General features: G+C 40.2%; 1 protein-coding gene across 2 annotated transcripts in view; it reads right to left on the reverse strand.

The window, feature by feature from the left end:
- Nucleotides 1–25486, reverse strand: part of CLSPN (claspin) — a 28029-nt gene extending 2543 nt beyond the window's left edge. Inside the window, exons 1-23 of one of the 2 annotated variants that reach the window (XM_053921306.1) lie at nucleotides 25283–25486; nucleotides 21569–21677; nucleotides 20613–21061; nucleotides 19845–20015; nucleotides 19086–19163; nucleotides 18679–18751; nucleotides 18009–18117; nucleotides 17251–17831; nucleotides 14453–14644; nucleotides 12553–12800; nucleotides 11581–11623; nucleotides 11460–11478; nucleotides 11294–11358; nucleotides 10565–10764; nucleotides 10082–10236; nucleotides 7180–7406; nucleotides 6273–6384; nucleotides 4863–4938; nucleotides 4540–4643; nucleotides 1482–1646; nucleotides 1258–1379; nucleotides 670–797; nucleotides 225–327 (exon numbers count right to left, since the gene is read on the reverse strand). In XM_053921306.1, the coding sequence (XP_053777281.1) occupies nucleotides 225–327; nucleotides 670–797; nucleotides 1258–1379; nucleotides 1482–1646; nucleotides 4540–4643; nucleotides 4863–4938; nucleotides 6273–6384; nucleotides 7180–7406; nucleotides 10082–10236; nucleotides 10565–10764; nucleotides 11294–11358; nucleotides 11460–11478; nucleotides 11581–11623; nucleotides 12553–12800; nucleotides 14453–14644; nucleotides 17251–17831; nucleotides 18009–18117; nucleotides 18679–18751; nucleotides 19086–19163; nucleotides 19845–20015; nucleotides 20613–21061; nucleotides 21569–21677; nucleotides 25283–25306 (3553 nt within the window). In that variant the 5' untranslated portion in view covers nucleotides 25307–25486. Of the gene's footprint in view, nucleotides 1–224; nucleotides 328–669; nucleotides 798–1257; nucleotides 1380–1481; nucleotides 1647–4539; nucleotides 4644–4862; nucleotides 4939–6272; nucleotides 6385–7179; nucleotides 7407–10081; nucleotides 10237–10564; nucleotides 10765–11293; nucleotides 11359–11459; nucleotides 11624–12552; nucleotides 12801–14452; nucleotides 14645–17250; nucleotides 17832–18008; nucleotides 18118–18678; nucleotides 18752–19085; nucleotides 19164–19844; nucleotides 20016–20612; nucleotides 21062–21568; nucleotides 21678–25282 lie in introns of both variants that reach the window. The other variant, XM_045190969.2, reaches the window with a different exon arrangement.
- Nucleotides 25487–26605: the final 1119 nt, after the last annotated feature.

The following is a 26605-nucleotide window of genomic DNA, read 5'->3' on the forward strand; positions in this document are numbered from 1 at the left end:
ACTGCTTAGAACTATAGCAAAACCAGCTACCCATGCTCATAAGTACGACACCCACAGCCCAACAGACTCCACTCCAAGAACAATGTCTCTCCACTCCTCTTTAAGATAATATTAGACACAGGCCCATGACTAAGCTGCAATAGCCCCTGAAGGTTGGAGTCACCTCCAAGGCTATAGCACTAATAATCTAGGAAACCAGACCCCAAGGAGGACCAAGAGCTCACCATTTTTCTGCAACGCTTTGGCTGTAACTTTCTTGGCCAACATCATAAACTGACTGTCTTCCCCAATTTCTTCTTCTTCAGTTATAATTTTCCCCTGCTGTGCCTGAAAATAAAAATCAGACAGCATTAACAGAAGTCCACAATTCCCCCACATAGTTGGCATAGCCTGGATTGTGAAGCTAAGGTACCTAGGATATCATTTGTTTCCCTTTTTGCAACCTTTTATTGCTTTAGTTAAAAAAAAAAAGATGAAAAAAATTGATTTTGGACAAACATGAAGAAATGATCATGGTAAACCTTCTCAAAGCACAAAAGAAAATTCAAAAATTAAAAGGAACAGCAATATGTTGCCCAAGCTTTTGAAACTACTGTGACAAGATAGGGGTCCAGGTCCTCTCCTCGTACACTAGAGTCAAAAGAAAGGAACTTCTTGCAAACTTCCTACCTGGTCCCGAAGCCACTGCTCTCGCTGAATTCGCTCCTTTCTCCATTTGGCTTCTGTCTCATCAAGCTGTTCCTCGATTTGTTCATCATCAGAGTCTCTGTGGAACAAGTCCATCTGGGAAGCATCATCTAAAGCAAAGAGTTAAAACTATCAGCATTCTGCAATTGCCATAGGAAAGGATGCCTGGACAGACACAAATGAACTCTTTTATCACTCACTATATACTAACACAAACTTTTCTCATCCACTAATAGAAAACAATGGTTACAAGCAGGTCCTCCATAACAGGCTGCTATGGTTTTGATTCCCACTGGTTATTTTAAACTGTACAAACATGCACATTATATCATTTGCTTCTAAAGGCAACCAGCATGGCTTGGTGGGTTGGGCGTCATCCCACAGAGTGAAGAGTTGCCAGTTCGATTCTGGGTCAGGGCACATACCTGAGTTGTGGGCCAGATGCCCAGTGAGGGTATGCAAGAGGCAACTTATCAATGTTTCTCTCCTTTTCTTTCTCCCTCCCTCCCCCTTTCACTATAAATAAATACAATCAAATAAATAAATAAATAAAGGCAATAACCAAGATACCTATATTTTTCCATCGGAATTTCCTCGTTCGTCCAGGACCATCACTGTGCAGATCCCCATCAGCAAGGTACCTCTCTTGGTATAAACGCAGCTGTCGCTTATCATCATCCAACATTGTTTTCCTATAAGAAGTACAGTGTTGAAATCAAGCCCGACTCTTGCCGGTTATAGTGGCCACATTAACACACATCCCATTACCCAGAAGGGCTTGTTGGGATACTGACATGTGTATTTTCTTGACTTGATTCTGTAGCTCCTCATCAGAAGGAAGTACTTCATCAATTACATCCTCTTCATATTCATTAATCTCTTCCCCATCGTACTCATCTTCACTTCCCACATCACTCCCTGACACCTCTGCCTCATCCTCCAGGTATTTCTTCAATCTCCTAGAAAATAATTTGGAAGAACAAAAAATGCAACAGTGAATATACACACACAAGATGGAAGCAATGAGGTCCTCCTGGCTGGGTGGTTCAGTTGGTTAGAGCATTGTCCCAATAAGCCAAGGTTGATGTGCCAAGGTTGCAGGTTTGATCTCTAGCCAGGGCACATACAAGAAGCCACTGATGAATGCATAAATAAATGGAACAACAAGTCAATGTTTCTCTCTCTCTTCCCTCCCTCCCTTTCTCTAACTAAAATCAATAAAAAGTAAAAATAAAAATAAAAAAGAATATGGGCCCTGGCTGGTGTAGCTCAGTGGATTGAGTGCCGGTCTGTGAACCAAAGGGTCACAGGTTCAATTCCCAGTCAGGGCCTGGGTTATGGGCCAGGTCCCCTGTAGGGGCACTCAAGAGGCAACCATTCATTGATGTTTCTCTCCCTCTCTTTTCCTTCCTTTCCCCTCTCTAAAAATAAATAAATAAAAACTTTTAAAAAATTAAAAAATAAAAAAGAATATGCAAGCAATGAGAAAAGCAGAGCCACCTCTAATAATAAGTTTAACTTTATAGTAATATATTTTGATAATACTTAAGTCTATCATTTCATACTAGTGTGTGCCAGTAACAGTGCTTTACAGACATCACTGCATTCTCTCAGGAGGGAGCACTATTATTCTGGTCAATTTATAGTTGAAGGAACAGAGACTCAGAACTAAACAACTTACCCAAGGTCACATAGCTAGAAGGTAGTAGAGCCTGAATTCAATTAGATTGATGACTTTAAAGCCAGAACTCTCAATCTCTTCTACACATTTGAAACATCCCTACTAGAAGGTTCAATCTATCTTGTTTTGTATTTAAGTTCCCCAGCTCTAGGAGACAGAGTGGTATAGAAAGGAAACAGACTTGGGTCCCTTACCGACCACCAAATCTTGACCCCCAAGTTATAGAAATGACTGAGTCTCAGAGGCACTGGTAATTAAAACCACCGCTAGTTAGTTTTTCCGACTTCAGTTCCCACTGAGAGCAAATCTGCTGTCACTCTGGGTTCAAAGTCCTATTATGTATGGCCATGAGTGGCAGAAGTTTGATGGCTTTCCAAAGGCTGATTTTTATCAAAGACTTATATTATTTTTTTAAGGCTGAGTTTCTCAAAAATCCTAGGGTTTATGGGGAATTTCTTCAGGGGGGGACTGGCCATTAAGTTTCCCAATCTTCCCATCCACCCTCTCTGAGGAGTTCAACCTTTAGCTGTCATTCCTTGTAAGATTTTATTTGGACTCTGCAGTTAAATAAGGTTGAAGAACCACTGCCTTAGAAGAATCTATAGATGTCCTAAAGCCGTATGAGATAGCCCTGACTGGTGTGGTTCAGGGGGTTGGGCGTCATCCACAAACTGGAAGGTCATGGGTTGATTCCTAGTCGGGGCACACGCCTGGACTACAGGCCGGTCCCTGGCTGGAAGCATGTGAGAGGTAACCGATCAAAGATGTTTCTCTCCCTCTCTTTCTCCCTCCGTTCCCCTCTCTCTAAAAATAAATAAGTAAAATTTTTTAAGAGATAGTTAATTCGACATGTGATAAATTAGAACCCAAAACTGATCTTAACAGAATGAATGATGGGCTAAAAACAATAGTATAAATCTAATAGGGATTAACATGACATCCTATATGTGAATTCCAAAAGTCATCCACATACAGTATATTGAATACCTATTAAAATGTTCTTTATAAAACTTGTAACATCATGGGAAATTGATTATGGATATGCTTGGTGGGAAAGAAAGCAAAACTGTACATATTTGCCCTGGTTGGTGTAGTTCAGTGGAGTGAGCACAGGCTGTGAACCCAAGGGCCACCGGTTTGATTCCCAGTCGGGGCACATGCCTGGGTTGCGGGCTAGGTACCCAGTGGGGGCCTTATGAGAGGCAACCACACATTGATGTTTCTCTCCCTTTCTCCCTCCCTTCCCCACTCTCTAAAAATAAATAAATAAAACCTTAAAAAAAAAAGAAAATTGTACACATTCCAACTATATAAAAATATATACATAAAAAAGATGATGCGGAAATAACCACCATCAACATTTTCATAAAGATTCTGGATGACGAACATGGATGACTTTTTGTTTAATCTTTCTATATTCTTTTAAATATTCTAAAATAAATGGTTTTCTTTCATGGTTAGTACAAAAACAAAACATTGAAAAATAAATGGGGCCCTGGCTGGGCGGCTCAGTTGGCTGGAGCATTGCCTGTATAACAAATGGCTGAGGGTTCGATCCCCAGTCAGGGGATGTACAGAAGGCAGCCAATCGATGTTTCTCTCACCCCTCTTTCTCTCTTTCTCTCTCTCTCTCAAAAATAATAAACATATCCTCAGGTGAAGATCTAAAAAAATAAAAATAAGTGGAGGTCTTTTGCCCAAAACTAGGATGAAAAAAACCCTGGAATGACAGTATTTCATAGGAAAAAAGATCCAGGGAATTGTAGTTGACTACTAGATCCTCCGGATGTACAGTGACTCAGCTCTTATGACCTTAGGCTACAGTCTAAGTAGTCTGTTATGTATCCAGAAGAAGAAATACGGTTGTATCAAACATACAGCATTAGTCAGACCACACTTGAAGGTAAAGAGAATACCCAGCATGTGAGGAGTACAGAAACAATGTCATGTGAGAAACAGCAGAAAGACCTAGAGATGTTCAGTACAGAAATCACTTAAGGAGAACTGACCATCCTTGAATACTCAAGAGATAACATGTGAATGGATTTTATTTAATCCATGCTAACCACAAAAAGCAAAAACAGAACCAGCAAATTTAGGTAAAAAGGTGGCAAGCTACAATGCAACTGTTAGAACTTTCTGGCAACCGAAGAAATGGACATAACACCTACATTTGCCTTTTCAACTTCTCAGACCGCCTCAGGAGCTCTTCTTCATCGTCGTCTTCGTGGTCTTCCAGCACCTCATTTTCATCATCGGAGTCCTTGTGTTCATCCTGCAAAATCACATAGCATCACATCCAGAGTTAAACAGAATAAACTGTGTCCTCAATTAAAACAGGATTTATAAACTTCTGCCCAAACGTCTCATTCTAGGAAATTGCTTCTGATAAGATGCCAAACTTAAAATTTTCAAGAACTCAGACTGGGAAACAAAACATACAGTAACAATTCACAAAGCTCAGTTATGGTTACTTTGCTCCCTTCAAACTCACCTCATCATTATCAAACTCATTATCATTTGGGACAAGCCGAAAGTCTCCAAATTCCTCCGCGTCACCTTCTTCTTCCCTGAAATGCAAATCCACATATCAAATGTAAGTAGCTGCAAATAAACTACAAGAATTGAAAATATCTTAGTACCAACAATCTCTTTAAGAAACAGGAAACACGATCTCTTGCCTTTAAAATTTTTTAAAAATTGTGACAAAACATACAGAACATAAAATCTAACCCATAGACCACATCAACCATTTTTATGAGTACAGTGTTAAGTACATTCACATTGTTGTGCAACCAACCGCCTGTTTTCATTTTGCAAAACTGAAACTCTGTACCCTTTAAACAACTCCTTGTTCTTCCCTCCCTGCCCCTGGCAACCATCATTCATTCTATTGTACTTTCTCTCTATGAATTTCCTATTCTAAGTACCTCATATAACTGGAATCATGTAGTATTTGTATTTTTATGATTGGCTTATTTCACTTAGCATAACATCCTCACAGTTCATCTATGTTGTAGCATTTATCACAATTTCCTTCTTTTCTAAGGCTGAATAAAATTCCATGATGTATGTAGATACACATACAGACAACACATTTTGTATCTACTTGGGTTGCTTCTACCTTTTGACTATTAAAAATAATGCTGCTATGGACATGGGCATACAAACATATATATAAATCCCTGTTTTCACTTCTTTGTATATAAACCCAAAAATGGAACTGCTGAATCACATTCTATTTTGAACCTTTTTTTTTGAGGAACTGCTGTTTTGTTTTCCACAGCAGCTTATTTTTATATTCCTACAAACAAAGCACAAAGATTCCAATTTTTCTATATCCTCACCAACACTTCCTATTTTGGGTTTTTTTTTAAAGATTTTATTTATTTTTAGAGAGAGGGGAAAAGAAGGAGAAAGAGAGGGAGAGAAATATCAATGTGTGGTTGCCTCTCACACACCCACTACTAGGGACTTGACCAATGACCCAGGCATGTGGCCTGACTGGGAATAGAACTGGTGACCTTTTGGTTCGCAGTCCTGTGCTCAATCCACTGAGCCACACCAGCCGGGGCCCCTATTTAGTTTTTTTGATAGTAGCCATTCTAATGAGTGTGAGGTACTATTTTATTGTGATTTGGATTTGTATTTCCCTAATTACCAGTGATGTTGAGCAATTTCATGTGCTAATTTTTGCCTTTTTTAAATCCTGTTCTCCACCAACTAAATGAAAGAATTATAGTTTGCTTACATGCAAATATGAGACCCAGGCCCACTGCAATGCTCTCAGACAGGATATTAAGGCCCTAAGATAACCAGTTATGGCTAAGCCCAGAGAACCTGACCCCAAAATTTTATCAGAAGACCTGGCCTTCCCAAGTTTCTTCCAGTCACCAAGACTTACCTGTCTGTTGGGAAAGAGCCTGAACAAAGAGCAAGTGCTTCTTCCAATGGATCACCCATGCTGCTCTCCTTCTCCTGCTTATTTAACTCTGATGGAGCCAGAGTGGAGTCATCTACATCACAACAAAGAAAAAGACTTGTCACCAAGGAATAATAGCTTTATCCTCTTTTCCCAGCCATCTAACGACATGCCAGCTTGCCCTGACTGGTGTGGCTCAGTGGGCTGGGCATTGCTCCACAGACTGAAGGGTTGCCAGTTGGATTCCAGTCAGGGCACATGCCTGGGTTGTGGGCCAGGTCTCTGGCTGGGGGGTATTCAAGGGACAACTTATTGATGTTTGTCTCGCACATGGATATTTCTCTCCCTGTTTCTCCCTCCCTTCCCCTCTCTCTAAAAATAAATTTTTAAATATTAAAAAAATAATAAAATAAAGATATACCAGCTCAATACAGTTCTAAGGTATGCTTGCCAAAAAGAGCTCACCAGCTATTCATTCATTCAGTCATTCATTCAACAAATTCTTATTGCTTACTATGTGCCATGCACCAGGGATACAGTAGTGAACAAAACAAAGACCCCAACTTCCACAGAGCTTATATTTTAGCAGGAGTGTCAGGGGAGAGAGGAGTGTACAGGTAGGAAGAGTAAATTAGGACTTGTATGAAATTTACCGCACACCAGACATTTTTAAACAAATATTAAGAGCAATCTTAAGTCTATACTTTACCACCCTAAGAAAGTGAGGGCTCTAAATGTCAGGGAGCTAAGCAGTGAATTCAATCTACATGCAAGAAGCCATCACACCCTGTCCTCTGTAAACTTTTCACCCAAGAGTAAGGGGCTTCTTTTCAAGGATACTTAGGATATTTGGCTGTGGTGAGCCTAATGTACTTTGTTGGATATTTACCCTGAGAGGGGAATTTTCCTGAACAAAGATTCAGAAGCTCCTCCATGTTCTCTTTCTTGTCACTTTTCCCGGGCAGAGCTTCTTCAGCCTGAGATGTGAATTTTCCAGTACACAAATCCAACAGCTCATCCATGTTAGCATCCATGGCATTCTCATCCATACTGGCCAATGGTAATCGAGGCTTCAAAGCTTGGTACTGATTCCTGTGGTTTCTAATGTTTAAGAAGCTACAACCACAATGAAGAGTATAAGAGATGCTCTAGGGAAAAAACAAAGTAGTGGGGGGTGGGGAACTCAACTCATTCCAATAACAAAGTTAGAAGCTGAATCCCAAACCAAAAGACAAAAGATTCAACCTTTAGCCTTGTGATAATCTAAAGAGGGGGAAGTTTTAAGAAAGAATAAATGCTATTCAAAAGGTAAAGGGGATAGGAGGATGTGGGGAGGTAGAGGAAGATAAAGAGGGGATAAATGGTGATGGAAGGAGATTTGACTTGGGGTGGTGAACACCTGATACAATATACAGATGATGTATTACAGAACTGAATACCTGAATCCCATATCATTTTATTAGCCAATGTCACCCCAAGAAATTCAATTTTAAAAAAAGGTAGGCTGGTATGTCTTCTCTCCACACGATGACCTTCTTCTTTCTTGGAGAGCAAATAAAATCTTCACTCTACACTTTCTTCTGTTTGTGAATTATTTCATAGCCTGTGTCACCGACCACCCTAACATTTTGGTGGCCCATACGGGGACATTCTCTATTTCTTCCTCTCCTCTACCTCCTGAGACTTGCGCCTAAGGGAGGAGTGGACAGTGGAAGCTCGACCCAGGTTGACCCAGTAACCCTGTCTCTGTGAGGTTTCAAGAGGATTCTAATCCTTCTCCATCTCTCTGGACTCTGCAGATGGCCTCTTCACCACCCTGCACAACCAGTGATTGATAAGAAAACTAATTTTTCTCGCCCTAGCTGGTATGGCTCAGTAGACTGAGTGCCGGCCTGTGAACCAAAAGGTCGCTGGTTCGATTCCCAGTCAGGGCACATGCTTGGGTTGCAGGCCAGGTCCCCAGTTGGGGGTGTGTGGCAATCGCTGCCATTTCTCTCATACATCAATGTTTCCCTCCCTTTCTCTGCTTTCCCAAAACTCTCTAAAAATAAATTAAAAAATAAAACCTTTAAGAAAAGAAAACTTATTTTTTTCCCTAGAACAATGTGACTAGAAATTACTGGAAAGCAAGAACAGAATGTGACTAACTGCTCCCCACAGCCCCAGGTAGAAGGTAACATTGGAACAAATTGCAACCTCTGTTACAATGCCCCCAACAGCCCACGGGCTTCACAACAGCACCCCCAACCCTTTTATAATCCAATTATCATTCAGTAAAAGCTCAAAGCTCCACCCTTCAATGCTGGTGTATCTGTCCACACCATGCCCCTCTCCTTTCCTGGAAAGTGAATAAAATCTTTACTCTCTGGGGAAAAAAAAAGATAAAGGGTAAAGGATAAAGGATAATTTTGGCTTCAGGTGTTGCTAGAGTAGGACTTGGTGTTGTATCCCATGTAATGTGCCATAGGTCTGTCAAATCTCTTTTTCTTTTAATTTATTTATGGATTTGAGGCAGAGAAAGAGAGAGGGACACCAATTTGTTTCACTTATTTATACATTCATTCATTGGTTGATTCTCTTTTTTTAAAAAAAGATTTTATTTATTTATTTTAGAAAGAGGGGAAGGGAAGAAGAAAGAGCGAAACATCAATGTGTGGTTGTCTCTCACATGGCCCCTACTGAGGACCTAGCCCAAAACCCAGGCATGTGCCCTGAATGGGAATCAAACCAGCAACCCTTTGATTCACAGGCCGGCAGTCAATTCACTGAGTCACACCAGCCAGGGCCATTGGTTGATTCTTATATGTGCCCTAGTAGGACATCGAACCTGCAACCTTGGCATATTGGAATATTGCTCTAACCAACTGAGCTACCTGGCCAGGGAAGGTCTGTCAATTCTCAATCTCACTCAACAATCATAATATAGTAGGATGGATACATGGAAATTTGACACTTTTACAAGAGCTATGAGGGGAGACTCCCCCACAAAAATGGAATTATCTTCTGGAGGGCAGGCCCTTTGTAGTACAGACTTCTCCTGCTAGGTGAGTGTTCTAGGAACCCATCTGTAACTCGGTAGGAGCTGGCGTTGTTGTGAGAAGCTATATTCAGCTTCAGAGAACTGTTTTTGGAGACTCTTTCAGGCATTTGCCCACTTCATCATGGGTGATTTACAAGCACACCTGCCCACACCGCTCTAAGCGCTCAGCAGTTTTTGACCAAAAACAGCATGACCCCATGCCTCACCCTCCCTATTCACCTGATCTCACCCCGGGTGACTTTTTGTCTCCCCAGATAAAAAAAGTCCTCAAAGGGAATCATTTTGCTGATGTGGAAGAGGCGAAACGAAAAACAGCAGAAGCACTAAAAGGTATCAAAACTGACGAGTTCAAAAACTATTTTGAACAGTGGAAAAAACATCTCCATAGGTATATCGCATCAAATGGAGAGTACTTTGAAGTTTATTCAAAGTACTGAAAGTAAAAGTAAACTGAAGTTTAAATATGTGAGAATAAATATACAATTTTTTATAAATAAATTCCAGTTTTTTGGGTCCCCTCTAGTATGCATTTCAAATGAGGAAGAGATTGAAGGGTATCAGCCAAGGGCTATTCACATTTTATTTTCTGAAGAGACTTGGTTCAAACTTGTAGAATGTAATACTAATGGTCTGTACACCTTTTCTTTCTCAGAAAAGAAAGCACAGATGGAGTGACAGAAGCTCACTTTATTTTTAAACAAAATTAAGCAGTACCCAGCACCACCCCACCCACAAACATAAAACCACCTACCCATCTGCATCCAACAGTTGGCTCTGGGTGTCATCTTCTAAACAGAACTGGAAGTCTCCTGCTCCTAGGAAAAGTGTCTTAGGCTCTGGGGAGGCGTTATACAGATCCTGGGAATCCTCTATGGGAAGTGAAGGCTCAGACAGCTTTCCTGAACTCTGGCACCAAAGTAAAACCAAATAAAAACATAACAGGTTACAAATGTCATTCACTGTCACGACAACAACAGAAGTTGCTATTTGCAATATTTAGTCTAATCTCAGGCAACTGCAGTTGAGGAGGACAATGCATAGCCAAGAGAAGCATACAGAAAAATATCTCCAAGAGAGTAAGAATACTGGATGAAGCTTGTTTTTAATACACAAAGGGGATGGATTTTTAAATTGAACACACATAATGTAGTGGGAGTTGGTTGGCTTGGACATACTTTTTTTAGCACTGTGGGAAGCAAAAGGGGGAGGAGATCAGAAATCATCACCATCTTACCTTAGAAGCTGAGCTAACCAAACTGGCTCGAAATAGCCCAGGAGAAGGAGATCTGAATCCTGCTGCTGTAGGGAGAAAACCAGTCCCAAGGCCTGTTTGTCTGTTGCAAGGCTGATAGGATGGAATTGTGGAGCCAATCAGTTCAAAGCTGCTATTGTGGCTGCTCTCCTTTGTTAGCAATGAGCATGAATCATCTTCATCTAAAGAAAAGAGGAATAACTTTTAAGTGTGTGATTCTAGGAATAAAGTGGATTTGTTTAGAAAAAAAAGAGTTGAGAATGAAACTGTCAGGTAACATTCATAGGCAAATCTCTCAAATTATATGTTCCAGAACATTAACTTAAAGGTAAATTACAGTACTGAGATAGCATTATACAATCAAGGCTTCTCACTACTACTGTCTATGATCACTCTCTCCATTACCTAATCACTTACACATCTCCCTTTGATCTACACGGAAATGTGTCATTCCATGTTCACGCAATCAACACAAACTCACTACGGACCTATCAGATGCCCATGGTCAACTATCAAGAAACTGCATATAAATTAAAAAAAAAACTGGACCAAGAAAAATATTCTAATTCATAAATTGCTTTCATTGCCACATGTAGGACTGGGAAAGTCCACTAGGGTTCAAAAAATAGAACCTTAAGGAATCATAGTCCTTAATTATCAAAGCTGAAAGACCAAAGAAAAATCAAGTTCTACCCAAGAATCACTACTTACCCAGTTTGCTAGGCCTTCTGCCTGAGTTTTCATCTGTTTCTGATTTTTCTTCACTGGGAAAGTAACTATAAAACAAGAAGGTAAATTGTTTGAGTATCTCCTTCTGCTTCTTACCAGAGGGGCAAATCCAAGGGAATCTTATCTTTCCTTAGAGAGAATGACTTACCCCATCCTGGAAGAGTTGTCTTTAAATAGGAGAACGGTAGAATCTGATGAGAGAGGTTTGAGAAAGGACTTGCCAATTTCACTACTGTCATCATTATTCTCTTTATCCATTTCTTTCTCACCTTTAGTTTCTATTTCTTCATTACCGAGAAGGAATTCTGCAACCTGTATCAATCATGCCGCCCCAAAATGAAATAACACAGGTCAAAAAAATTTCATGCCAACACAGTTAGCCTGCAACATGGCTGCTTAGTCACAGTATACACCTGAAAAGGTAAACCTGCAGGAAGTTCGGTCCCACCATAATCAATAGCATAATTTCCCCTGACACTTTTAGAGCTCTTTTATACTCATTTTACCTTTTACTCTCCCAAAATTGCTATAAGACTATGAAAGAAAACTGGAACTATCATTTTATTGCAGCAATGAGAGGTTAAACGATTAGCCTGAGATTGCAGAACAACTACCAGCCTCAAACCTACCACAGACTGGGACATGCTACCCAGTTCGGCCATTGTTTTCTTCTTTCTTTCCCCAGGTTAAATATTAACCAACTCCTTCAAGTGACTCCAGTGAAGTCACCTGACAAGGAAGCTTTTCTTTTCTCTAATACAAAAAATCATCATCTGTGTTCCTTCATGGAAAACAATACCATGGAACAAGGGCAAGAGGCCCCTCTACAAATACCCTCCTTGATGCAGAATATAATTAACTCAGGAAGGTCTCGGCCTGCCTGAGAAGTGATTCCAGGCCTCAACCTGGCCAGGGTTAAAACCGCTTTTTATCCTGAACAGAGAAACCTAAATAAACAACAAAGATAAAAGTCCCTCTTCATGCGAAGCCATTTCACATTATAACATTGTTACATTATGTAAGCCAACACAAGCCATGGCTCTGTGAACTGCAGGTATTCAACGGTGCCACCCAAACTGAATGCACTAAGACCGAGGTACATATGAACTAGCTACTTTCATCTCTGCCCCTAAAATCTCTTAGACAACTGAACACGCTTTTTATACTCCTATTCAAATCTGAGTCTTGTCTTTTCCTTATTCATCATAACCGAGTAACAAAATGGCATAACAGCCAGAAACCTCTTGATTGCCTTCTTCCTCCTCTTCTTCTTTCTCTTCTTCTTCCTCCTCCTCTTCCTCTAATTTTTCCTCTTCCTCCCCTTCTCCATCCTCTTCAGACTCATCAGTCATTTCTTCCTCTTCCTCCTCTTCTTCAAATCCATCTTCGTTATCTAAATTAAACAATGCCTGGCGCTTTTGGCGTTCCTCAAACCTTCGGAGTTTCATTGCTTCTTGCAATTTAGCTTTCAGCACCTGAAGCTTTTCACCTGAACAGAAATATGAAAACACGTTTTAGGCAGAATGGCTGACTACACACTGCAGTGATGGAAGTGTGCAACTCCAGAAGTGTTCTAGTCACATTCCAAAAGAAAAACAGAGACCTTAGTACTCGATACTTTTGTTACTTGAACAAATGGGATTTATGAATTCCATTTTAAAAGAGCTTCCAGAATTATGTTCTACACCCTGGGATAATATGCTATGCAGAGTTTATAAAATTATTACAGGGCAAAAAAGGGGGGGAGAAGTGAGACTTCAAAAAGTCTCCAGGGAGGCCCTGGCCAGGTAGCTCAGTTGGTTAGAGCATTGTGCTGATATATCAGGTTTGCCAGTTTGATCCCTGGTCAAGGCACATACAAGAATCAACCAATGAATGCATAAATAAGGGAAACAATAAATCGATGTTTCTCTTTCTCTTAAAAAAAAAATCAGTTAGAAATCTCTGGCTCAGAAGCCATGAAAGAAAAAATTGATATATTTATCTATTAAAAAAAGAGAGAGAGAGAGGGAAACAGCCCTGGCTGGTGTGGCTCAGTGGACTGCTGGCCTGCAAACCAAAGGGTTACTCTGGTTCAATTCCCAGTCAGGGTACATGCCTGGGTTGTGGGCCAGGTCTCCAGTTGGGGGTGCATGAGAGGCAACCGCACACTGATATTTCTCTCCCTCTCTTTCTCCTTCCCTTCCCCTCTCTCTAAAAATAAGTAAAATCCTTTTTTAAAAAAATCACCTTATGCTCATACAATGAAATATTATGTAGCTGTTAAAAAACCCTCAAAAGCAACATAAATGTGTATCTGAGCTTTGGAGTTAGGTGGTCTGGATTAGGCTAACAGTTCTAGCACTTGAGAAAGTTGTGTAAATGCTTTGTGTATCACTTCCATGTATATAAAATAAGGATACTAATGCTATTTACTAGGAAAGCACCTAGAGCAGTGCCTGGCAGAGAATAAGTATTAGTCTCTCTCTCTTTCTCTCACACACACACAAACACACAATGGTATGTGCATATGAATTTTCTTAGGACAAACAAAATATTATTAACAGTTGCTCTTGGGAAGACTAATTTTTCATTTTATACACTTTCTTCAGGGTTTTACATTTTTCTATGTGACTTATTACCCATATTTTCAGGGAGTGGAAACAACAGACCTGCCCCTAATACACTGTAAAAACAAAAAAGCAGATTACAAAGCAGAATGGTATAATCACACTACTGTGCTTTAAAAAAATACACATATATACATACTTATATACGTGTAAAAAGAGTTTAAAAGGACAGACACACAATATGGTTATAGAAGTTATCTCTGAGAGAGGACTGTAGAAGTTTATGTTTATATTTTAATGCATTTTCTACAGTAGATATTTAGCTTTTAAAAATAAGACAAAGGCTATTTTAAGGACAGAAGTTATCTCACCCATCCCACACCTCTAGGCAACACTACATGTGAATCATGCTAGAAGTATTGTGGCTCCCTCTCTAAAGGCTCCAAGAAAAAAGATTCTATAACTTTCACTACTGGGTTGTCAGTTGCCATAAAGACCTGCTAGAGTACGAAGTGCAAAGCCAAAATAATAATAATAATAATAATAATAATAATAATAATAATAATAATAATAATAAAGTTAACTTAAATACCTGGTTTTGTGTGGCTCACTCCATCCAGCTTCTCAGCTGCCAAAGTCACAGGCACCACGTCAGCCTTTAGCTCTTCCTTTCCATCAGTGCCCACATCTTTCACGATGATGTTCACATTTACCTTCTGACCAGCCCTGGGTTTGGCTGCTGGATTAGCATGCTTCCAGAAACGCTGCTTCAAGGCTTCCAGTTCTAAACACAAGTGTCAACCGGTATGTCAGTTTGCCATGCTCAAACCCTTCCTTTAAGATTTCAGTTAGGAAATATAAGCTAAGTTTTTTAAGCTCAACAAAGTTGCAGGGGGAAAAAACACACAAAGAAACACAAACACTCTTTTGCTATGAACACCTGTGTGAATTCATATAACTTAACCCAAACTAATGGACTGTTGCAACTGTTCTTCCTTAGTATACTTTAAAAATCATTTTTGGGGTAGAAATTTACAATTGCAGTTTCTAAAATTCAATAAACATATGCTTGGATGAGGATTAAAAAAAATAAGTATCAGCCCTGGCTGGTGTGGCTCAGTGGATTGAGTGCCTGCCTGTGAACAGAAAGTTCACTGGTTTGATTCCTGGTCAGGGCACATGCTTGGGTTGAGGGTGTGTGAGAAGCAACCAACTGACATCTCTCACACCAATGATTCTCTCCCTCTCTCTCTAAAAATAAATAAATAAAAGCTTAAGAAAAATAACTATCAAATGACAGAAAAAAAAATACCATAACTCCCAATTATTCAAGGGCTTCATATTTCATTGGTTTCAGTCTCCCTTTAAAGAATGTCCTATTTTGAACATTTCACTATTGATTAGAAATCTTACTAAATATGGGCAAGGTCAATTAAAAAATAGAAAAAAGAAGATGACAACAATCCAATCAGTGATGTAACTCAGCACCAGAGCTGGAAAAGTTTTTTGGTGAAACTGTTATACTTAGTACCAAACAGAAAGGAAATCCCACCTACAGGTTGCTCCTGGCCCACACAGCCAACTTGTACACAAGACAATTAATAAAGAATCTACCTATTTGGTACTCAAAAATAGGTTTCTTTCTTTTCCTGTCTCTCAGTCCAGGACTGTTTAGTTTAACTTCTGGTCTCATAAAACAAAATTTAACAGTGTCCGGTACACTAAGTAGTCAAAAAATGTTTCTTCCCCATCTCCTAGTCTGGAACTGTTTAGATAACTTCTAGTCCGACATAACAAAACTTTCCCTCCGTGTTCTAGGCAACAGCTTATCCCTACACTTCTTTGCTAATGAAGCTATGCCAGTTCTGTTCCACACGCCTTCCATCCCACCTCCTGCTCTGGTCAAAGTGACTTACACAACCTCCCAATACTTACCATTCTTTCTGTGCCTTCCAAAAACGTCCTCTCCACTTCCACAAAGTCCATCCATTCAATCAACGACTCACTGAGCATATTTTACACACCAAATACTGTGGCTGAGAGCACTTGCCAACCATAAACTGTTAAGTAAGTCTTGATGGATTAATTTCACTAATAAAATTAGTAAAAATAGCAGCCACTATATGAGTGCTTCTTTATGCTATCTAATTGTATGCGTGATTTCATCAAATCATTACAAGAGCCTTGTGAAGCAGATAGTGGTATTTTTTCTTTTTCTTTTTAAAAGATGGCTTAGATAGGCCAACAGCATACTCAAGGTTAAAGAGTAAGTAACATGGTCTAGATTCAAACTCTGGTCTTGCTATAGTACTTAAGCTTTTAATTTCATGCCACACTGTTTCAGTGCAGAGGCAACACCCAATTGTACCTATGAGTCAGGAAGTTTACCTAATGTGGTAATACTGGAGTTCTGTTTTGAAGAATCATTCATTCATTCAATAAATATGAATGCCCACAAGGTATCATCCACTGTGGAAGCCCTAGGGGTAGAGTAGGGAACAAGCCAGAAGACCCTACTCAAAATATAAAGGGGAAGACACTGAACAAGAAATTACATCCACCTATTCTTCAGGCCTTCCTTTAACCACCTATTAGAAGAAATGTATCCTTCCTTTGAACTCCAACAGCCCTTTATTCTAAATGTTTCTTTCAGTAAAGAATACTTTTCCCTTTTCTTCACACTATTTCATTTTTTCCAATTATTGGTGACATGTGTTCATTATAAAAGATGTCACTTGCCACTTTCTCTCTTGCATACATATTTCCCCAACTACAGTGTAAGTAGCTTAAGTGTAGAATAAGTGTCAGATTTCCCTTGGTATACCCTATAGCATCTTGCATGTTTAGTATTTGTTGAATGAGTTAAAAAAAAAAAATCAGTTTTGCAGGCATTTCCTGAACCAAAATATTTCTCTTTATCTGAAAAACTGAAGTCATGCTTTAATGAATGTCATACCATAATACAACAGCAATGTCCCTCTTTTATATATTAATCTATCAATAGGCTTCTACCTTAAACAAGGTTTAGAATATTCTGACACACTGCCAAATTTATCTAAATGGGATCCTACCTATATCTGGTACAGGCATACCTCAGAGATAGTGCAGGTTTGGTTCCAGACCACTACAATATAGCAAGTATTGCAATAAAATGAGTCATAATCTTTTTGCTGGTGGAGGATCCTGCCTTCAATTTGTAAAAAAAATGCAACATCTGTGAAGTGCAATAAGGCCACACACAATAAAACGAGATGTACCTGCACAGCCACAGAATAAGATCATGTGTACTTATTGGTTCCCCTTGTGTTCCCTGTCATCCAAAGTGGCATGTAATTGAAAGCTTCCAGAATAAATCACTCTGGCGCGACTCCCTACAATTCAAAAGATTACCTCTATTGGTTTCAGGTTCTTCAAGTATCACAAAGGAATCTTCATCAGCACCCAGCCGAGGTTTAACAAAAACATCTACTCCCAGCTGCTTAAGTCTATCCAGAGTGAACTTCCTCATTTTTTCAGGTGGCACAGTTGCTGCTGATTCAGTTTGTTGCCTGGGTTCCTCCACCTTCTCATCTGCTTCTCCCGGTGTTTGTACGCCTTCTACTCCCTCCGGGGCATCAGGTTCAGGTGCCACGAGTCCTCCAGTTTGATACCTGTCATTGTCCTTGTTCCCAGGGAAGCTGGATTCTTGCTGGGCCACTGAGCTGTCCCCAGGAGAAGGTCTAGCATCACTCTGCTTGTGTTTCTCCTGATTTTCTAGCTCTTCACTTCCCATCAAATCTTTACTGCAAGACTCATCTGATCCAGTAGTCATCTGGGGTTCCTTTGAAACTGAAGGGAGTGCATTAGCTTCCATTTCATATCCTGCACCTGTTGTTGGCTCAGAATCTTTGCTATGACGGTCACTATTCATCTCAGTTGTGTTTGCAGTGTCTATGATTTCTTTGTGATGGCTTAACTGATACTTAGATGACCTAGAGAAGGGGAAAGGAGCTGGAGTTGAAAATTATCCTAAATGTGAAACATTCTCATCCATTAGCACAGAATGAATCAGTTAAATTAGTTTTAACGGTATAATGAACCAGAACTTCTTGTTCGCTACAAAATGGAATGTTTATGAAAATTATAATCACAGAAATGAGGGTTCTTACTTCAGTAGTGCCATGGCATTTCCCTGGCAAGTGGGCCGGGGTTTACGTTTGAAGAAATCATGAATGGTTTTATTCTCAGGCACATGATATGGAAGATTAAGTGCAGACTCTATAAAACGGAATAAAACAAACAAATCTATGTACTGTATATTCTGAAATGTCACTTCATATTCAGTTAACTAAACACTACAGCCAAAATCATCACCAGAAACAGAAAACAATCCTGGCTTTAATAAAGACAGGATCTAAGTACACAAGAACTCCCTGAAGACCAGGGGCTTTTTAATCTATGAAATTATACCGGTCCAGGAAGCTTTTTAAAGATACAAATTCTTGGACTGCATTTCAAGCCTACTGAATCAGATTTTCTGTGGAGTCTAAGAATTTACATATTTGTAAAGTTCCCAAAGGGATCCTGCTACAGCTGGTTCATAAAAAAAAAAAAACCACCCTCCCTCCTTACCACTTCTACAGTTCTGAAAATTTTCTCATTTTGTAGTAATGTTCCAAGGGCTTCAGAACAATAGCCATCCACCAAGATCAATTCTAAACTTAATATTATAGTCCAATTCATATTAGGAGTGTTAAACAAAAATCCCCAACATCTAAATTGAGCTTACAAAGAAATATTGTGATTTGCCTCAAAGTCTACTGTACTGATTTGCATTACCTCGAATAAGGCGCTGAGTCTCACTATGCAGTTTTTTTAACGCTTCCTTACTTAACTTGGCTGCCTTTCTTTCCTTAAAGAAAACAAAAAGTGAGACTACATTAACGCTATAGATAGATATTCAGAAAGAGAGTTTGCTTTCTCCAAGAAAAGAGGTTGGAGAGGTAACAGTAAGCACAAATAAGCTCAATACAATGTAAAACCCAAGGAGCTCATTTACTCGTATTTGTAAGTCACATAGAATTAATTCAATCCAATCCATGTTTGTGTAATTACTATGTGCAAAGCATTATCTTGGGTACCAGGAAAATATGATAAACATGGTAAAATATTTATCCCTGCGAAACTCAAAATCTCCTAAGGAAAAAGACCAGCATGGCACTATACAGTACAGGGCTCTACCTTACCTTCCTCCCAGTGCCTTTTGATAACTCACTTTCTTCTTCAAATGTAGAAACCTCACTCTCCAAAGATAGTGGCTTTTTCTAAAAGAGATTAAAAGTTAAATAATATGGACAAAAATGAAACTGAAATAAGAGGATGCTGTTTACTCAGAGATTGCTTTTGTGCTTCAACATTAAATCATTAATTACATCATATTACATTCATAACATATCAATAATGCCAAACAGAAAACTTCAAACATAGCACACTATAATGCCTAGAAAACAGACGTCTCAAATGGAGTTTGGGCCCTCATTTTTTATACCTCTGTATTACATCTTTCCCTAAGGAGAGACAATAACTCCCGGGCACCTAAAGACAATCTTAAGAAGAACAATTATGCTCCCAAACACTCAGGACAAAGATGCTTTGATGCATTCTCTTTGATACCCTTCCTGAAACCTTACTGGTTCATTTCTCAGAGGCCATATGATTATAAAATTTACATCTCTGCCCCATTACTTATCTTACGTAACAAAGTATCTTATTTTCCCCCCAACATTTCCATGAGGGCAATCAAGGTACTAGTTTTCAAACAAGTTAGCATGTCTATCACTTGTACTGTATTGATTTTCCAAAGTTAACATCTGAAAAACTTTAATCAACTGACACATTTTTCTTCAGCTGAAAACAGAAAAAGGTTCCAACCGTAAATCAGTTAATAAAGCAAACAAAGGTTAGAAGCAACAGGTTAGCACTGACTGCAATAATATTTTACTTGCCTTGTGCTTTTTTACTTTGTTTTGCACAGCTGCCCTTATGGATTCTAACGACTCTTCATCTTCCAACGGAGAGTTATTTTCCTCCTCCAACCCAGTTTCAAAAAGGTCTTCGTCCACAAGAAGACAGCCACTATCATTCAATGGCCGTTTCACTTCTTCTTCCTGGATAATCTATAAGGAAAGAGCAAAATCCAATGATTTCAAAATCCAGTATTGCACAACATCATAAAGCAATTTGGATCAGGCCACAAAAAGTCCGTTTCATCAACAGACAAATATATGTCATTCTAGAACATACTCACTCATTCCTAACCCATAGTCATCCTTTGAAGTCTATGCTGTGATTTTACGCAACTGTCCCAAACTAACTTAAAAAATGGTAAGTATCTTTGAAAAGCCAATTAAATATGTATTAAGCAACTAGTTTATAAAACTTGAGGATGGTTTTTCTAGTTAGCAAATAAGACTTCTGACTAATGAATGTATGCAAAATCCTTCTTTAAAATTTAGATTTCATCAGATCAGAAGCAGCAGAGAATTATCCCATGTGCTCACAAAGAACATCAGAAACCCATTTTTTTGGACGTGTCCTCCATGTGTCTGAAATGGAGAATGAGACCAAGTTTTAAATCACATACCTCTTTACTCGTAATGTAAAAACAATCAATTCAAAGCTATATTCTGAGTGCAGAAAAACCTCAAGAACTAAAAACATTTTTCAAAATGTTAATCTGCCTTAGAAATAGCAAGTTGTTCTTTAAAATGTACCTCATTTTTTGTTTCCTTCTTTTTTAGCCGCCTAATTTTTTCCATCTTTTTCTCTTCTTTCTCAAGTCTTCTCTTTGATTTTACTTTTGCTTTTCCTCTACTTCCTTCTTTATCATGTGTGGGTTTTCTGTAAATCTTTCTGTCAGCTGTGAAGTCCACAGAATCTTCAGATTGGAGGCTCAGCTCTAAGGAAGATGTCACCTGGTTTTTAAGATCTTCCCGATACAAAGACTCCTCGATGTCACTTTCATCACTGTCTGCCAAGGTTTTGTAAATCCTTCCGACTTTCCCATTTTTTCCAGCATATAAGTTCTCTTTATTTTCATCTTCGGCACTGTCATAGGTAGCTTTCTCTGGAGAGCCATTTGTGTCCTCTCTTTCAGAGTCGCTGTCCTGTAGCACCTTCTTGCTTTTTAATTTCTTACTCACAAATATCTCTTCATCTGAATCTGAAGGAAACACAATTTTTTTTAGAGGTCTACTTTCATTTGGCCTTTCTCCTTGTCCTAGTAAACATAGTGATTATCCAAGTGATATATCACCTGGAAAATTATCCAACTACCACTAAGAAATGATTGTAGCAAAGTAAATCTAAAAATACATTTGAAAAACATTTCCCCTGCAAAAATGTCTCACTAAGAAATGTAATTATGTATCTTTACAGTGGGAAAAGTTGTTCTAATCCTTCTTGCAGGTGCTAAACATCCTTTTATTATAGAATGAAAGCATTCAACCAGGCAATGTGGTAGCTTCTAGACATTTCACACATGCAAAAATATTACAGAAATGATTATTTTCAAAAGGGTGCAAGCACTATTATTTTGCTGTTGTAATAAAACAAACAATAAAATCAGGCATTAATAATTTAATGAATTGAGAAAATGAAATTAATTAAATCTACTTACAAACCAAGTCCCCCACATTCTACTCCTAAAAATAAAAGTCCTATTACAAACCTCTTTCACTTAAGGGCTCAATTGTTTCACAGCTGCCCTGTCCACTGTCTGAAGGACTATCTACTTCTTCTTGTGAAATAAGGTTTGGATCACTGATTTCTAGGTTCACCTAGAAAATAAGAATATACTTTGCATTAACCAGCAGGTGACAGAAACTCTAAGTACATAATGATACATAAATCATTATGGGATCATCAGGCTGAAATAAGGAAAAAAATAAATTCAATGGTTCAATGAGGGGATGACATTAAGAATTCCTGTACAAAAAAAAATAATCATTGTTCACCTTTGAAGGATTCTAAGAACCAACTCTTTATAGTCAGTACAATTGTTCCCCCTTATTCACAGTTTCACTTTCCATAATTTTAGTTACCCATGGTCAATCATGGTCAGAAAATATTAAATGGAAAATGCCAGAAATAAACAATTCATAACTTTTAAATCGCAAGTCATTCTGAGTAGCATGATGAAATCTCACACCATCCTACTTTGTTCCACTCGGGACATGAATCATCCCTTTGTTCAGTGTATCCACACTGCATATATTACCCACCTGTTAGTCAGTAGCTGCCTCAGTTATCAGATCGACTGTCACGGCATCACAGTGAACCCATCAAGTGGGTTCAAGTACCCCTTATTTTACTTAGTAAACGGCACAGGAGTAGTGATGCTGGCAATTCAGATATACCAAACAGGGGCCATAAAGTGCTTCCTTTAAGTGAAAAGGCGAAAGTTCCTGACTTAATTAGGAGAAAAGAAATCTTATGCTGAGGTTGCTAAGATCTACAGTAAGAACGAATCTTCTAAGAATGAATCTTCTATCTGTGAAATTGTAAAGAAGGAAGAAATTCATCTTACTTCTGCTGTCATACTTCAAATTGCAAAAGTTATGGCTATGGCATGGTAAGTGCTTTAAGATGGAAAAGGCATTAAATTTACGGCTGGAAGACATGAACAGAAAATGTGTTCTGACAGATGGCAACATGCTGAGGCAGAGAGCATTGCGCTTATATGGAGACTTCAGCAAGGGATCCCTTGAAACAAGTGACAACCAGCCATTTCCTGCAATATAACCAGGGTTGGATGATTAAGATATTTTGAGAGAGACCACATTCACATAACTTTTAATACAGTATGTTGTTATAATTGCTCTATTTTATTATTAGTTATTGTTGTTAATCTCTTACTGGCCTAATTTATAAATTAAACTTTATCAAAGGTATGTATAGGAAAAAAGCAGAGTATATATATGGTTAGGTACTATATGCAGTTTCAAGCACCCACTGGGGGTCTTGGAACATATCCCCTGCAGATAAGGAGGGACTTCTGTAATGATAAATAAGTGAAAAAAAAATCCAGCATTTATTATGCCTTTTCTGTGTGAAGTGTTTCTCAGTATATCCAAATGATACATTAAATAAAATCATAGAGATGCAATCCAGGTGTGGGACATCCTGTAAGTCAACCTATATGGCTTCTTTTTTTAAACTGAATTTATTGGGGGTGACATTGGTTAATAAAGTTATACAGGTTTCAAGTGTACGATTCTATAAAATGTCATCTGTATATTGTACAATATTTTGTGTTTACCACCCAAAGTTGTCTCCTTCTGTCATTATTTATTCCCCCTTTATCCTCTCTACCTGCCCTACCCTATGTGGTTTCTTTAACAATAATTTGAAGAAAACAAGAGAGGGAGGGGGACCTATAAAGAGTTAAGATGTATGCCCTGGCTGGTGTGGCTCAGTGGACTGAGCGGCGGCCTGCGAAAGTCACAGGTTCAATTCCCAGTCAGGGCACACACCTGGGTTGCAGGCCAGGTCCCCAGTTGGGGGCGTGCAAGAGGCAACCAATTGATGTATCTCTTCCTCTTTTTCTCCCTCCCTTGCCCTCTCTCTAAAAAGAAAAAAAGAGTTAAGATATATACATACACACACATATCTACAATTGACATATGCAGACTTTCTTTGGATACTAATGCAAACAAACTGAAAGTATATATATGAGTCAAGGAAACCCGAACACTCTGCACACCGACTAGATATTTAATGTTAAGCAATAATTCTGAATTTTTTGGTGTTGTAATAAAATTGTGGTTATCTTTTTTGGAAAGGCATTACCTTTTAGAGATGCATAATAAAATATTTGTGGATGAAATAATGTCTAGAATTTGCTTCCAAATAATCCAGTGAGGGGGAAATGAATAGGGGTGTAAATGAAATAGGATTGGCATGATTTGATAATTGTTGAAGTTAGATAAAGATTCATCATACCAGCCCTTCAACATATGTATATTTGAAAATTTCCAAACAAAAACAGTCACAAGTAAAACAATCTAAGTGACCGGTTAGTGACCAAGTTGCCCTAGCTGACAGGTCTCCAACCTCCTGGGTGCTCTTAGGGCTCTGAATCAACTTAATAAAGGGGAAAATATTAACATCTATCATGCAATAGGGCATGAGGCCTCACACTAATGACTTCTCCAACTATTAAATTGATTTCAAAGCTTGGTGTAATTATTAAAATAATAACCAAGATAACATGTACTGAATAATCGCCGAGGATAATCCTGTATGTGCTGAGGGTCCTCCCAACAATCCAGAGCAGTAAGGCTACTAGTTCTGTTTGTGGATCCTTAAACTGAATGTAGGTAACTACGGAGCGCAATTTCACACATTGTTAATCACTTTATTCTAGGCAGTTTGCAGCAGTACCAGCAACAGTTAAAAGACAGGACCAGGAACAGGGTGAGAAAAGTCTTTAAAAAATTTAGTAATCAAGATAATTTTTTTTTAAAACATGCAATATTTTTAACAAGCTCAAATTGGCAAACTGAGGCTCATGAGGTCAGTCACTTGCTTTTGTAAGTAAAGTTTTCTTGAAGTCAGGGCCAGAATTAGGGTGAGGAGAGTGAGGCTGAGGGAGGCAAGCGCAGGGTCAAATCTTGTCTTCATTTAAAAGCTTGGATTTTATTCAATATCAAGTCACGGAACATTTCTGCACTAATTTTTATGTTTTTAAATGTTGCTTTAAAATGTCATCTTGACTACTGGGTATTTTGGCGTCTCCCTAAATTCTGCTCCCAAAGAGGGTATCTCACCCTAGTCCCTCCCCAGAAAAGGACACAGGGCTGTTCCCAACAGAAGCACCCTCTTTGCCCAACTCCGCCAGCTAGCCTGGCAAGCGCCGTCCCGCAGGCCCTGGGACTGGAACAGCCCCTCCTCGGGGCCCCACGCGATGACCTCAAAGGCCCCTTCCAGACCCAGTTACGAACTCCCTTACACCCCGCCGTCCATTTACAGAGAATCCTGCCCTGCCTCCCAGCAGCCCGGGTCGGCTTGGGCCTTCCTCCGTTTGGGGACGCTGTAAGAGGAAGGATTCCCACAGCAGGAAACGCGCCAAAGGTGAGGGCGGGCGGGACGGGGTAAGGAGTTGGGAGGCCGGCTGCGCGCGCCGCAAAGACTGGGAGCGAGACGGCGTGGGACACTAAGGCGCGGGAGGCCCAGCGCCAGGACTGGACCGCGAGATCCGCTGGGGCCGGGAGACGAAGGCGCCTATCTCTGGGTTCGGTGAGGGCGAGACGCCCGGTGCACGCCGGGAGCTGTAGTCCTCCCAGACTCTAAAACCCGTTCATCATGGCTGGACCCCTGCCCCACCCCGCCCGCCGGAGCCCGACACCCGCAACCGCGGATGGAGCCCTGTGCACGAACTCACCTCGGAAGCCACTTCGCTCGTCATGACTCCGGTCTCTCCTGCGCTCCGCTCGGGACGATACAGATCTCCGGTTGCCTCAGCCGCTGAGCAGCCGCTCCCGCCGTCTCCAGCCCGTCAGCGATTTTGGAGCTTTCGCGCCTACTCAGAGTGGAGGTCCGGCCCTTGACGATTTGTACCAATCCAGAGACGGCTTTCTACGTGAGGCCACGCCCCCACACCGCCCTACCAATCACGAAGCGCTCTTCGCGAGCCCTTGCAAGTGTCCTGTTGGTTGGGTTGGCGGGTCGCGGCTCCAGTTGTCAGCTGAACCTGCCGAAGGCTGGAGGTGTTCTGGCCGCTTGGGGTGTCGGATCCTCTGGCCTTGAAAGACTGTACCATTTAAATGGTGGCCTCTGACCTTTGACCCTTCCGTAACGAGATAGCTTCCAGCCAGCAGCAAATTGAGGAGTAAGTTCCAGCTCCAGGCAGGAAACACGCTGTGAGAAGATCCCTGAGTACCAGAAGGCATTCCTGTCCTGTACTAACGTCCAGTGCCCGGGAGGATTTCTTCCAGGACCTCCATCCCTGGAGCAGCTACATCCTACCCGCTCCTTCTTGTACGTGGCACTCATACCAGTGAACATCAAAGAAAGGAAAGTTGTGCGCTGCTCAGATAAAGGATGCAGAAAACACCCACGCATCCCACTCCTAGGCTCTTTGGATGAGGCAGGAAAAAGAATAAAAGGTACAGAGTCAGGCTAATCCCAGACAATTCTACTCCCTTGTCACTGCGCTGGTTGCTATCTTTTTGCCCCCCCAGGTCCTTTCTCCGTCTTTCCGTACCCTGCTCTCGCCAGGCAGGCTGACTTCTCCCCCGCTGCATTCCTGAGCTCCCTCCGCCCTCTGGCGTCCAGTCCAGTCAAGCTGCTGGAAGGCGCTTTACTAGGAGGAGATCAGAGGACACCGAGAAACAAAGTTCACAGCACTGCCACCCCCACTGCGCCCCCCAGGATCTCATCCACTGTTAGGGTGACCAGCTCATCTCAATTTTCCCAGCACTCTCTGGGTTTCAGCGTTGAAAGACTCACCTCCCAGGAATCTCCCAGTCCCAGGCAAAGCAGGATAGTTAGTCACCCTATCCACTGGCCTCCTCTTCCAAGTTTCCACCTTTGGCTGGGTTCAAATAAAAGTCCTCTCTCTCCATCAAATAAAAGTCCTCTCTCTCTCTTCACCTCCTCACCACTTCTCAACCCACTTCTGCCCCTGCCACCAAGAGCCTATCATCCTTTCTCTTTCACATCTCAGTCTATCCACCATTTCACCCACTTTGCTATTAATTTCTAC

This window comes from Desmodus rotundus, chromosome 3, assembly GCF_022682495.2.
Source record: "Desmodus rotundus isolate HL8 chromosome 3, HLdesRot8A.1, whole genome shotgun sequence".
NCBI classification, from domain to species: domain Eukaryota; kingdom Metazoa; phylum Chordata; class Mammalia; order Chiroptera; family Phyllostomidae; genus Desmodus; species Desmodus rotundus.